Source organism: Alosa alosa, chromosome 14 (genome assembly GCF_017589495.1).
Source record: "Alosa alosa isolate M-15738 ecotype Scorff River chromosome 14, AALO_Geno_1.1, whole genome shotgun sequence".
Lineage (NCBI taxonomy): Eukaryota > Metazoa > Chordata > Actinopteri > Clupeiformes > Clupeidae > Alosa > Alosa alosa.
In genome coordinates, this window is record NC_063202.1 from 30,752,765 (window position 1) to 30,767,898 (window position 15,134).

Genomic DNA, 15,134 nt, shown 5'->3' on the forward strand with positions numbered 1-15,134 from the left:
GTTTCATAGCAAACCCGAGAGTAAACCAGACAGATCCTGTGGCCCTTTTGGGGTCGCTGGTAGTTTGTGACCAACTCTGTGGGGTGTTAATTGGAGGGACTGTTACACCATTAGCGCTACAAACAGCAAGCTGGCAAGGAGCAAGGGACAGCACACCAGAACACAACACTACACACGCGACAGCACAAGGGTGAAGTTAGGGTGCCAGGGGCTGGTCTCGGAGGCAGATCCTCTATACCCCGCACATGTCTCCTTATATAGGATATACTGTACCTGCAGCACAGTAGAGCACACAGCATTCTTCAATGATTTTTCTGTTGTTATGATTTCTGCTATGCTAACAGAAGGTAGCCTGAGGCAAGGTTTGCATGTGGGAAATTCTATTTCTAGGCACTAAAGAAAAGCAATGTACAGTTCTAAAATTTCATTGAGCATGAACACAATCTGCTGCGTAGTCCTTTATGGTGTATTAAGTCAGTGACTTGGTTTCAACGATTCGTTTCACCATTGAATACTGTTGAGGTCTCCAGTATGAGAAGCTGATGGGATAGTTTGATAGCATTGGTTGATATAATAAGAGCATCAGAGGGAAAGGGGGTCACATATGGCCACCGTACCCATCTCTCTTCTCTTGAAATCTACACCGCGCAATGAGAAATAGCCAGCTGGCCTGTAACCAATCTCTTTGAACAGACAGAAACAGGGTATCTGTTTATGGTATCCACTGACGGCTTCCACCAGCCTTAAACTTAAAACAGATGCCCGAGCCACAAAAAAAAGCCCTCACAAAACACTCCAAGGTGATACAAGCCAAACCCATCACACACTAATCCAAGACAAACACTGCAGATTCGGTCCTCAGTGAAACCCTCCCAAAGAAACCAGACGTACTGATGCTGTATGCTCACAGCTACCTGACTGCTTCCATTAAATCTCCATCTCCATTAGACAGAGTAGCTGGTGGGGACCAGAGGGGAGTGGAGGCCTCTCCCGTACACGTTAGCTAATTACCACAGGAGTACTTATCTACCCCCCCCCTCGTACACCACCGCTGGGCACGACGAGCAGAAGAGGGAGACATCAGAGAATGGGTGCCGCACCTCTCTCCCCAGCCCATGTATAATGAATCCACCTGCAGGCACTATTGTCATAGTAATGGTATGCTATGAAGCTGGCATGCGCTGTAAAGGGGCTGCTGACGAGGGCAGGCTGGTGGGTGGGATGAGTCCCCATGGCTTACACACAAGGCCCAGAGGGAGCCGTGCTGGTACAAAGGGAATAAAACAGAGGGGCGTCTGACGAGCCTGCAGGCATCCACACCCACATTCCTCCAGCCCGCCACTCTGTGGCTCGTGAGAGGGGCACTGCTTGGCACTGTAGAGGAGGGGGGAGGTGCTGTGTGTGTGTACGGTCCTTTTAATACATAAGGAGCAAAGCACCCCCTTCCTTCAAACCTTGACTGGCACACCCTGACTGATAACGGAGCAGGAGGGTTTCAGCGTGCCGGAAGGTTTGTTTGTTGTCCAATTCTTAAAGGTTAAGTCGAAATTGATTACCCTGCAGAGGCGTCGTAAAATTACTTAACCTTTTGCTCCAGGCGAGTAAATACCTGTTTAGGGAGTTAAAATAAATTCACGATTCAGCGGCTCGAACAAATAAACTCTCTAAAGGTCTGTTAACGGCTCCACTTCACTTGGCCACACACTCAGATCCAAAGATAATGATGATCCCATGCCAGGCCTGGGAAAGTGGAGAAGAGAAGAGGGTGGAGAAGGCATGCAGCGGGCTTCCAGCATGGGGGGATCCAGCATGGGAGACGTGCTAGCACACGCTAGCGCTAGCACTGCTCATGACACTGTGGCACTGACAGACATGGAATGGAGCACAGACCACAGACAACCTGTCTTCTGCTTCTCCACGTCTGGTTATCAGCACAGTTCAGCTGAACATACAGTAAATATTACACTAGGATGTATTTATAGGAACGGCTACCAGGAATATAAACAATTTTCCGTTTGGCTTGGCTCATATACACCAAATGTATGAGGGTGTGGCACTTCCTTGCTTTGTTGTTTTGGATGAGGTAACCAAGTGAAATACTGCAATGCACAGAACTTCCAGCCAATGGATCCAAACTAACACTTCAGAGAGGCCCAAGCTACAGTAGGCTGCCATATCGCTCCAGGCAGAGGGGAGGGAGCGTGAATGAGCACCTGAGTGCTTGTGAGACCACTGACACAGCCCACCCTTGCATGTTAATTATTGATGGTTTAACATGTTGCATGCAAAGACAAATTTCACAACGTAGCGGACAGACAGACACAGACACAGACACACACACAGACACACACACACACACACACACACACACACACACACACACACACACACACACACACACACAGAGACACACACACAAACACACACACACACACCAACATCACAGGATAGGTCCACTGCTGGCCCACCCGCGCGCGGGCTGGTCTAAACACTGATAACAATATGCCATGCATCTGGAGCACAGAAGCAGAAGGCGGAGAGCGGCCCGGCCGGGCCTAACAGACGGGGGGTCATTCTGGGCCACCAGCATGGCCAACCCACACACACGCTGGCTTATGTGAACACAATCTGGCCGTTATTGCACAGCCCATAGATATCACAGCAGATTATCAACACAATTACCAAGGCACACTCTCACACACACACACAGAAGCACTCACACATTGATCGGACAATTGAAGGCTATTGATAATTAAAGACATTTTTCAAAGGAGCCTCTTAAGGAGTCTTTTAAAGGAGCATCATGACAAAGGAGATAAATAAAACTTTTCTAAAGCACTAATTAAAAATGTTTATTATGGTGCATGCAGACAAACAGGGTATGTTTCTAGCACTGATGAGTAGGGGAAATCATTTTGACTCTGCCTGTTTTCTGAAGTCAATGTTGCAGCAAGACTGAATATTGTAGCAAGACTGAAATATGATGCAGGCTGTCTCCTTGTTTAACTTCCTGCTTTCTATCCTAATTAGAATTGAGGATTGATGGCATAAACCCTACAGTTGTCAAAACACACCAAACAGAGATAAGTCTGCTAATGCTTTGTTTACTTTCATAGTAAATGTTTCGCTTCAAATATCTTTTATGCCGCACCAGCAAACTTATACTGTCCTTTGAGGAAGTAACCAAATCTCCTACTGAGTGCTTTGATAACTGCATTCATGGCTGCTGTTTAATAGTCCGGTGAGGCAACGCGGCGGTTCTGTCTTGGCAGTGGGAACCGGAGCCTTTTTGCCACTGCACCGTCCGCATGACAGCAGCCATTCAGCGGGCATCAGAGGGCACACTGCTGTGGGCTCTGCCAATGCCCGTCACACAGGCACAGATAATGAGGGCCACGGCCTCCCCAGCCACTAAGCACCCCACTGGTCTGGCCAATTAATGCCGGACTACGACTAGCCAGTTAGCGAGTGGACAGTGAACTTTTAGAAGGTGATAAACTTTCAGTCATATTTTCAGGGCCACAAGTTGGTACTGCCTTGTGAAATAGCTGGAGTTGTTCACAAAGTTGTGTAGCTAGTGTTTATGTTTTGACACGTTGGGGGATTGGGCTGACCATAAAGCCTACTGGCCTATCAGCAGTGAGGGGGCGGAGCAACTTACCTTAAAGGCATACTTGCGGCTGATGTGGTCGTCTGGCTCCACCGGTGAGATGACGTAGCTAGGGAGGGGAATGCTGCCCAGGACTGTCTCCTCTCGGCTGTCTGTTGGGTGGACAAGAATGACAACCGTCAGTCAAAGCTGCCCGCATGACACCCTCCCCCCTGACCCCTGACCCCTCAGAGCTCCGATGGCATGTCATACATCAGAGCGAGCAGTGGACAGTCCCCACCTATAGATGAGGCTTGATGCATGAGTCCAAGCAGCTGTAGGGATAGTAACACACACATCATCATCAGCATCATCAGCAGCAGCAGCAGCAGTAGCAGAGAGGCTGAATTTATGGGCTGCATTGGATCAGAAATAATTCAAGGGGTTTTCAAGGTGAGCCTCCCCATGGGGGGCAGTTCCAGCGCTGCACTGCCTGACTGCATGTAGATGTGAGGGGGGACACAGGGGTGGGGGTGGGTGGGGTGCACAAGGCTAGTAAATGAGCGCCGCGCTGTGCCGTTGATGGATGATTTCAGCAAGGTTGCCACTTTTACAGCGCACACGCGCGGGAGGTTATGCATCAGCACTGCATCTCTTTAGGGTGTTTTCCCCCACAGTAATGAACAGAAAGGAGCAGGTTAAGTATCTAAAAATGCACATGAACTAATGCCAAAGTTTCCTTTGAAGTCATCCCACTCTTGGAATCTAAAGTCAGATTGAATACGTGAGGGAGGGCCCGTGCAGTTTCAGTGTGCCTTGTACGGTAATTAAAAGTTGTGCTCTGGGATCGACTTAATTGCATCTAAAGAGGGGCCTGGCGAAACTGATTCCAAAACTCCTGACAACTCTGTGCCCACTTGGATCGACTCACCGTGCCGCAGCAAATTGATTCTGAGTGTGGCGGGCGGGCGGTTGCCGTGGTGACTCACCTTTGTAATAGAAGAGGCAGTAATCAGACAACACGAACCACTTGCGCTTCCACAGCCTCATTCCGGAGCTGTCCTGGAGGTGAGAACACAAAAAGGGTTGCATTGCATTTTAATTAGACGCATTAGCAGGGGAGCTGCGATTTTACAGATCCAGGAGAGGAGAAGAGGATGATGAGGAGAGAAGGGGAGAGGAAAGGAGAGGGAAGAGGAGAGATGATAAAAGCATGGGGTCTCATGCATACCCATTATGTATACTCTAATTGAATTGAATTCAGCCAGCTGCTCTGCCCTCCATCGAAGAGGCATGTGTGTGTGTGTGTGTGTGTGTGTGTGTGTGTGTGTGTGTGTGTGTGTGTGTGTGTGTGTGTGTGTGTATGTGTGTGTGTGTGTGTTCCTTTGCCTGCAGGCAGAGCTAGGACTTCTCACTTCCCCAGTCCAGGTCCATTCATTAGTGTTTCATTAGTGTTTAGCCATGATTGCTACATTCACTACCCAAACATTCATTACGTGTTTGTGGCCCATGATATGAGACTCTGGTTACCTCAGCTCAATCAAATACACACTTAAGCATACGATCGCTCACAATCCGTCACCCACTCCCACTCCCACACACACGCACACACACAAGTATTCAAAATGGACCGATTATACTGTGTGGCATCCTAACGTGCTTCTTGTTTGGCTTGACTTACAATCAGTCTTATCTGTAGAGGGCCACTGAGGCTTGCTATAATGGAAATCGTGACTGTTTAGCAGGCGTGTTTGTGTGGCCCGCACACACGCACACACACACACACACGCACACACAAACACAAACAACAAGCATGGTCACGCTCTGATGGTCTATCATGTTGACAGAATCACCAGGTCTCGCTGTGCACACAGGGGACTCATTACTGAACTATGGTGAGTGTTCACAATGTTCATTAAAACCATGATAACATGGCTCCCTATGTGCACACATGAACATACACACACACACGCATATACACACACACACACACACACACACACACACACACACACACACACACACACACACACACACGCAATTTATAGAATATAGACACAAAGAAACATGTGAACCAATTCCTCACATACCACGTCCACATAGACACAGACAGACAGGCACACAAGCATACAGAGGAACACCCACACACACACACACACACACACAACACACACAACCACTCACACACACATACACAAAACATGTGTGCTATCCCTAACATACATCCACCCAGCCACAGACAGAAACACATGCATGCACAGACAGACGCTCATGCTCACACACACACACAAGATACCAAGATGAGATATCTTAAGTCCCTTCACCTGTTTGTAGAGCCATCCCCGGACCACCACAGGCATGTTGGGGTTCCTCTTGATTGCTTGCTCCCTCTTCCCAAAGCTGTGCACCTTCCCAATGCTCCTGGAGACCTGAGGGGAGAAAAGACAAAGCAGCCCATTTGTCCGCTCATAAACACCTCCACACCATCTGTTCTCCGCCACAACATCCACAAACACCGAGCACTGAACAACAATGCAACACATAATAAACTGCCGCACCCCATTACACATCAATCTTCTGCCCCCCACACACACACACACACACCTCCACCCACAGCATGTGGATGTTTCTACAATACAGCACATCTGGAATTTCAATTGGTTCATTAGGACCTGAAGGGTACTATGGGAGAGGTTTTATGCAATGCAGGTATCAAGTTATAAGGGCTGAGATCTTAGGACTCAGAGAAAGCCAGCAGGCATTGACATTTTGTGATCCCCACTCCTGGTCAACAGCACTTTGGTCCTCCATAAAATGCTACCGCAGCGGAGCACCTACAGTATAAGGAGCAGCATAATCACACTCTCCAGCTGGGCTTCACGAGGCCCTGAGCAACATTTTGTCCTGGGCCCACTCTGTCTTGGCCACCCTGCCCTCCTCCCCCCCTCCCCTCCCCCCACCCCACCCCCGCTCTCATTCTCTCAGCGTGTTCAGATGAACGCTCGGCTGAGCAAAACTAAATATCAGCTCAGAGACGCTTACATCTGCTACTGCCTGCCTGCCTCTGCACCAGGCCTCCATTTAAAACTCTGCATGTGTGTGTGTGTGTGTGTGTGTGTGTGTGTGTGTGTGTGTGTGTGTGTGTGTTGCTCTCCAGCTGACAGCACCATCCTTTAAAGCTCTCTAGGGACAGAAAATACTAGGTGTGAAAGCAAGGTTAGAACCCTTGAAATGTCACCCAACCCAAGATAGCAAAACATGAATTAACTGGTCAACTACAGTAAAAGAAGACACCAGAAATAATATTTAAATTCCTAACTCAGCCCTTGTGAATGGAAATACTCTACTTGTGAATGGAAATACTCTACTCTTGGAAATACAAATACTTATTGTGGTAACAAGCTCTTAAGAGTGGTTCACCGATCTTTCTACTGCAAATGGAATATTCATTGCTTATAAATAGATATACACATGAGCCGTAGCAATACATCAGGTATCTATTTCACAGTGCTGATCCTCTTTCATAGGAACCAGCATAACTTACTATGTCAGCACAACCAGCATAAGGCATCAAATGAGTGTCACTACAGTATGTGTGAATATATGGTCTGAAATGAGCTCAGGTCATGTTCAACTATCGTCTTTTCCCTGATAAAAAGGATCAAATGAATGACAAACCACAAAAGAGTGGTTGTTTATGTTATACCAGCAAACTGTAAAGCACAGAGACAAAAGACTAATCTCTAGAGACATAATTACAGATGCAGGTAGCTTCCAGACACCTTGTGGAGTGTGACAAACAGGGAACAGCTCTGAGTGATGTTTTTGTGTTCAGTGAAATGTATTTGAACTTTGGAGATATTATAGAGACTTGGAGAAAGTGAGGAACTACTGCCTCAGATCCATTAAATGGGCAATGCTAGGCTAGCATCATCAACCTGAAGCTCGGGGATTGATTGATCCGCCTGTCAAACCTCATACAACACTGACACTGATCCGCCAGCCGACAGCAGGCCTCTGTGGTCCTCATAGGGTGACAAGCTATCTTGCTCCAGCCAAAGCTGTATATTCACACCACCAGGTGTCAACACCAGCTACATGTGTGGGGGATGGCATCCCATCCAAGACCAATGTCAGTGGGCAGAGATGTGAGGGTACAGGGTGCCAGCCGGGGCTGGCATGGTCCCAGTTCCGGCAGCTTCCCTTGCCGATTGAATGGCTCTCCAGATGGGCAGGGTGTCAGATGTGCCCCTAGCGCACCGCACTGCACCGCAGCAGGAGAGTCAGGTGGGAGTCACAGAGGTGACAATTTGATGAGTAGAAAGACCTGGACCTGACATTTTATAACAACTGTAATTCATAAAAACTACTCTTAACAATCCACCTGCCATCCACCAACCATTACATGATTTGACTGAAAGATGAAAGATGACCAACATAACAATTTCAGCAACAATATGTTCAGAACGTAATAACTCTATGCATTGTGCACCCCCACCCCCACCCCCCCCAACAAACACACACACAGAGACAGACACACAAACACTCACTCTCTAGAGCCTGGCAAGTGTTTTGAAATTAATGAGGCGAAGCACCCCTCACAGTTACTGTGAGATTTATCTTGCTTGCATAGAATAGCTATTATTGCCTGGCTCCAGGGTGTTTTGTTGGACATCTTTTGTGCTGAACACATATCTGGGCCCTTTGGCGCGTTGCTTGTATCAGTGACGCTGTAATCACTCTGCAGTGAATCACTTCTCCCAGCCTCTGCAGCGGCGCAGCCCAAACTGCATAAACAGTTCTAGTCAACACACACACAGACGCAACACTGCTGTGCGGTGTGTGGCCAGTCTGCCAGACTGCAGCAGAAATTCAATCACTATTGCAGGTGGTAAGAGGGGAAAAAATCACTAACCTATTAATGCCTAAGGCCATTAATCAAAATAAGAGGTACAATGCAAGAGAAGATTAAACAAATTCTCTGCATCCCGTTACACCGAAAAAAAGAACTACACAGAATTGATTGAGAGTCAATCAAAGATGGCCGCTGTATAAATCCAGATAAGGGGCTGCAGTGAAATGGTAGCACCTGAGAGGTTCTGAATCAGTTGAGGACAACACTATTAACCCTGAGCTCATGTCACCTGTGATCCCAAAGGTCAGCTCACCTTAGACCCTGAAGTGGCGTCCACTGTGGATGTGGTCACAGCTGTGGAGGTCTCACTGACCATGCTGGGTGGCCTGTGGTCTGGCGGTGGTTTGGACATGCGGGAGTTCGTCCTGAAGAGGAAGAGGAGAAAAAGAGAGATTCAAGTGAGCACAACATTACAGAAAACAATGAGGATGTCATTCAACAGAGAGATCTCCTGTGAAGAGGCTGTGGTCTGTAGTGGTATCAATGCAGTGGATAATCCTCAGAAGTCAAGCTCTGCAAGGGCTGGAAGTCATGAAAGTTTTGTGATGAAGCAAAGTTTCCATAATGGTATCCTTAGGGCACATGTGGCAGGAAAGTGACAAGTGCAGGTAAGATGAGAACACCTTACAGAGATAGTTGTATGTACTGTAGAAGAACAAAAAGAACACGTTTCCATGACACAAAAACTGGTCCTATCCAGAGCCCTTGGTGACTATCTGTGACACCGGGGAGTGGTTTGTAGTCAACACTGACAGGGTGACAATACTTGGCAGGGCTCATAACAGACTGATCATAAAGGTTATGTAACACAAGACAGAAGAAGCTGGCTTAAAATTATAAACAAGAATGTCAGACCTAAACCACACAAAGAGAAATTCTAGATATGGTACAATACAAAACACCTTTCACTATCCCTACAGGTATAATAAGCTGAAAGACTTGCTTGGTGTTGCTACAGAGTGCAAACCCAGTTTCTCTGCTTCTCTGTTTATCAGCACTGGACAGCAGCAGCAGCAGCAGCAGGATCTGAAGGTGTGAACAGACTTGCAAGGACAAACAGAGAAACACTCCCCATTCTGTCTCTCTCTCACACACACACACAAACACACAGACAAACACACACACACAGGCGTGCACACAGGCACACACACACACACACACACCATTTCTGGTGGCTCGCATTCTGCTGTCACCGCCGTCACATCGCGTCACATGTCTCCAGCTAGTGCCACTCTGCCACTGCAGTGCTGGCAGAAGGGCTATTTATTTTCATGCTTGTGGGCCCGCAGGTTCACTGGCGGTCGAGTTAAGCCGTCAGAGCCTGTCTGTACGGCTGAGCTGAACTGAGCTGCAAGAGGACTGAGCAGACGCTTCAGGTCAGCCCGCTCCACTCAGGTCACGGCCGTCACAGACGCTGGGACTTGGGTTGTTGTTTTATTTTCTTTTTTCAATATGGCACACATCCCTCTGGGCCAGCATATGGGTTACAGTCAATGAGCAACGGAGAAAAGAACACACAATTCAACCAACTGCCAAGTGACTCCCAACCAGTCACAAGGTATAGAAATACCCCAAAAGACCTTTAATAATGAATGAGCAGCAGAATTCTTGACTAAATGCCCAGAACCGCTTTGACACAGCCATGCCAGGCGAGGACAAATGAGCTTTTAATCCAATCCAAAACAGACTGGCGGGCCACTCAGCCACCAAACAGAAATACTGGAGGCAATTCACTTTATGGGCCGCAAGCTCACAGACATTCAGGAGGTGACCTTGTAAACACACTTACAGTAGTTTGATCTGGACTCTGAGATTGACATGAGACAGGTGGATTGGGACAGAAACAAACTTGTACTCCTTTTGCATCCATAGAAAGAAGAAAAGACAAAAGCAAAACTTAAGCTATAATGAAATGTAACTGAAGAAATTTACCTCACCGAAAACGACAGAAATAAAGGAAATTAAAAAAAAGGAGTTTTTTTGCAGCATCTCTTTTTCTGCTATGAATGAGGCATCCTACTGATTCCGTGAACTGGCTAATGACCAATTTCATGATTATGAAATGCTATCTCAATGAAAGAGCGCCAGCACACCCAGTCATATTAGCCGGTTAGGGAGAGAGGCGCTGGTGTCTCTGTCTTTCCAGGTGCTGCAGTGGCACCTCCGTGTCTGTGCAGTTAGCACTGCAGTGGCACAATGCCAGCCGTCTCAGGCACTGCCGTGAATGATGTAGTCTGAGGGTCACTGCACACATGTAAGTCCACAGTATCAAACCAGTGAATTAAAGCAAAGATTGAACAGAACTAAACCAAGGTTCTCTCTCACATTACATCAACCCTGAGATATGTCCAACAAAATGGACTGATTGTAAAAGAGATTACTTGTCATGACATGGTCCAATCAAACAGTCTGGAACAGGAATACTGCAGCCAGGGCCAAATAAAGCATTAACAGCATGTTCTCATGACGACATGTTGGACAGCACCGAGCATGTAAAGTGTTTTTTTCCCCATTGGAGATGGCTGACAGGTCTTTATAGCTGTAATAGAATCCTCTTTACTGACAAGCCAGCCTGTCTGCAGAATTCGCCTGAAGAGTTTTCCAAACATCACACGGGTCATGGTGACATCAAATGACTACGGGCAGGGCTAGCGATGAACTCTGAACTTTCTGCGGAGACAGAAATTACCCATGATTCACGGGTGGCGTTGCGCAAGCACGATCTGAGAGAGCAGAGAAGGGATCCCTAAATGTCCCTCTTAAATCATCACGTCGGCCATTCCATCAATCCATCTCCACGGGCAGAGTAAATGTGATCCTGATGGTGACAAAGCGCAGGGGGGCAAACAGAAAATGAAGATTGATGGCAAGGTTACATTTTTAAGGTCAAAACCAGACCGATCTAAACACGTTATTTTGTCACGACTGTTGGGAATGAAATACTTGTATCCAATCATGTTGTTGACAGTGTGAAATGTGTGTAGGAAATTGAGCATTTTAGTGGCGGTTTACTGCCTGTTTGGTTTGTGTGTGTGTGTGTGTGTGTGTGTGTGTGTGTGTGTGTGTGTGTGTGTGTGTGTGTGGGTGTGGAGGGGGTTGGGAGTAGGTTATGTCGAGAGAGGGTGTGTGGGTGCCAAGAACCTTCACTCAGAGCTCCAGCTAAGTGTAGCAACCAAACAAGCATGGCAGCGCCATCCACACAAAAGCCCCCATTCCTAGGCCCTGCACTTATTACTACCATCCCCAAAGCACCACTCACACATCTGCCTTCCACACAGCCTCATCCATGTGATAAAACTCAACAGAACCTCCAGTCTCCAGTCCTCCCCAGAGTGTAAGATCACCTCCACACTTGTGAAGCCCCGCTGCATTCTGATGCATTTTCTCAAGCTGGTTGAAAAGGAAAGCAATCCAGGCACTCCAGGAAAGGTGACTGAGGAAGGTATATTTAAAAAGCCTTTATTTGTTACTGGCTAATCTATAGCATAAAACGCCAACATGTTTCGACCACACTTGGTCTTCATCAGGGCATGTTGTCGAAAATTAAGCTGGTTGTCAAAAAGCAGAGAAAACATCACTCTCTTCCTAAACATCCGTTTCCAAGTAGCTATTGAGTCTTTGAGCATGTGACTGCAGGAGAAAGAAGTGTTGCTGAGAGAGAAAGAGAGAGAGAGAGAGAGAGAGAGAGAGAGAGAGATGAGTGGAGGGGTTACACTGCTGTCATGACAGAAATCAAGCTCCTATTGTTCTGTGGACACACAAAAAAAAGGGGTCCTAATTAGTATCTTTTCCTGTGGAACATGAGCGAACCGGTTCCCGTAGGCGAGGTGTCAGGTGGTGTCCAGAACCGGGGCAGCGCACAAAAACAGCAGGAAATGACCGCGGCTCTGCCCATGGAGATTCTCCTCCACAGTGGAACAAAACTAACCTCCTGTTACTCCCTCTCCCCCCACGCGCTGGCACACATCCAGATATTTGTACAGCACGCTCACCTGCGTGTCAGGGGACCCGGTCTGCTTTTATTTGTGCTCTCATGCTGTTTACCTCTAGTGTCTTTTGAACCGTTTCCCCGGACTTAGCTGTGATATGCGACAGTATTTCACAGTGGACGGCTCGGGCATGTGCATTCCAGGCTGGTGGCCAACTAGGCCGTCACCTGAGAGAAACGACCACATTCTTCTCCCTGCATGCTCGACCTCTTTGTCTCGATAGTGCCGCCTGCGAGTGAGGCCATATCAGACTTAGACTGCACTTCTCCCGTCCTTTGTTTGCAGCTGGAAGTCTTGATAGAGCACATTCCAAATAACCCTCGGAACAGTGCTCAAATATTATGATTGGCAAACACTGTCATAGCTGAACAATTATTTGATCAAGATTAAGTACAAAGTCATGTGACTGATGCTTGATCATGTCTCTGCCTACAGTACATACCCCCACAAAAACCCTTGCACTGTTCATGATGAGCCTCAAAACTGACTCAACAACTGAATGTACCTCCCTTCCCTGTATCTCTGCCTAACTACCCAATCACAGAGCTAGAATCAGTGATGCCTAGTCTCACCAGCACTAAATCACCAACAGCAGTTACAAAAGATTGCAACTGCATGCCTCATGCAAAACCTCTGAGGAAATTAATTATCGCCACGACTCATCGACTCTCTGTGACTGTGGAACCTAAAGCGATGAAGACAGCTCTGAGCCCACAAATAGTTCCACTTTCACTGGGTCTTTGGGGAAACAACATTGCAAGTTTCCCTGAACTCTCCAGAATAAAGGTGTAAGCTGTTTCATGTACAGCCAGGCTATTACTCTCCGTTAGGAGATGTCTGATGGCTCTAAGGCATAATGTGAATCACTGTTATCTAATGTGTCCCTTCTGCCAAGTAAATAATTTAGACAGCTGCGTTACCTCCTCTATTCTGGGGAGGGTGTGGATCTATCTGCTGGAGTCAGCCTTTGTATTTGGAGACAATGCAGCCTGGCTGAAACCGCTGGCCACATTCAGGTCAAATAATCACTTCAATTCTTCCTCCGAAACCGGCAGATCAATAGCCAACCCATCAGCAGTGAGGTGCCCGCAGAACCAACTGTAGCACAGTATTGAATTTCAATGATTTTAGCCACCAGGGTCACTGGTTAAAGCCCAACTTGCACTTGCAGACTTTCACCTTCACCGCTTTTACTGACTCACTGTGGACAACAATACAGGAACATACTTCACACACGTCTGCCTGTCTCCCTGGTGCTAGGACACAACAACACCCGGGCTGCTATGGCAACAATTAGCATTTAGGTTGGTTGGCCTGACAGTGATCTGGCATGCGGGTGAGGACATAGCTGCAGCGCCAGCGCGTTTTTCCCTGGCCACCACATGCCACAGCTGCTAGGCAAGGGTTCAAGTCTAAGGCTAGGGTGTGGAAGGTGGTCGTGGGGGTGGGGTGGGAATGAGAGATTTGCCCTGTGAGGGATGAGGATTGGAAGGAGGGAAAGAGAGGGAGATGGGAGTGGAATAAGCTGGACTAGAGTAAAAATAGCAGCCCTGAAGCAGCCGGGGCCAGCAGATATGGAGCAGCCCTGATAATACAAGTCCTGTCTCTCCAGCTCCCCTTCTCTCTCAAGTGTGCCCCTGAGACATTCCTCAGCCCGAGAGACGCAAGCCAACAGTGCCACCCACGACAGCACTGGCACTGGAGAAGCCTCTCTTCTCTCCTCTCCAAAGTGACAGGTCTTTAGATAAGATCCTTACCCGCCCAGACCCCATGCCAGGCCCCCTGATGGGAAGTGGTGCCAGTTAAGAGTACGGTGGAGGGTCAGAGGAATGCCACAGACGTCAGCGCTAGCTTGCGGTTGCCCAAGTTGTCCCGTATGACCAGTGCATATGGCGAGCCTCCACTGGCAAACACTGCTCTGCTAATGACCAGTATCAATCAGGACCTGCCAGGAGCATTTGGCTGCCCCGTCCCGTGCCTGTGAAAAATGCTCCTGATGAGCACTTGCTATATTCACATTCAAGCGTTGAGATCTGTTTGTCTGTGACATACAGGTATTTTCTCAGCGATTCCTCACCCTCTGCCAGTGAAATGTTTACAACAAACAGAAACAGAAGGATGGAGAATGCGCTAGCAAGCGTTGAGGATTCATCCGCGAGGAGGAGAAACAGATGACAGTGGTGTCTGTAATTCATCTCACCTGTTTGTGTGTCTGTTCCACAGCGGGGATTGGGCTCGGGATTTTTTGTGTTCATGCTAAAGCTACGCCTCCAAAACTGGCGCTAGGTATTAGCAAGTAATTGGACAAGCCCAATCATGGCGGGGAATGTAAGCCTTCGATCTAAGAGCTCTCTTGCCTGATGATGTACAAATCCCAGCTTAGCAGGGAGAGCAGCGGCAAGAGAATGAGCTCTGGGCTGAGCGGAGGCGCCGCGCTCCACAGAGGTGAGAGAGGAACCTGAGCCCAGACTGCTACAGTATAGCTCATCTTAGAGGACAGTTATGAGCTGCCGCTTCTGAATACAGACAAACACACACACACACACACACACACACACACACACACAAACACACTCAGAATCATATAACATAATACAAGACAGCATCTCGTGGACAGTTATGTGCCACATCATGGCTCAGT

At 47.9% G+C, this 15,134-nt stretch overlaps 1 protein-coding gene across 1 annotated transcript in view; it reads right to left on the bottom strand.

Annotated features, from left to right (window-relative positions):
• The window catches only part of plekha7b (pleckstrin homology domain containing, family A member 7b), a 93,756-nt gene that overhangs the window by 34,968 nt on the left and 43,654 nt on the right, over positions 1 to 15,134 (bottom strand). The window contains 4 exon segments of the mRNA XM_048262529.1: positions 3,662 to 3,762; positions 4,579 to 4,651; positions 5,914 to 6,018; positions 8,758 to 8,869. Coding sequence (XP_048118486.1) covers positions 3,662 to 3,762; positions 4,579 to 4,651; positions 5,914 to 6,018; positions 8,758 to 8,869 — 391 coding nt within the window.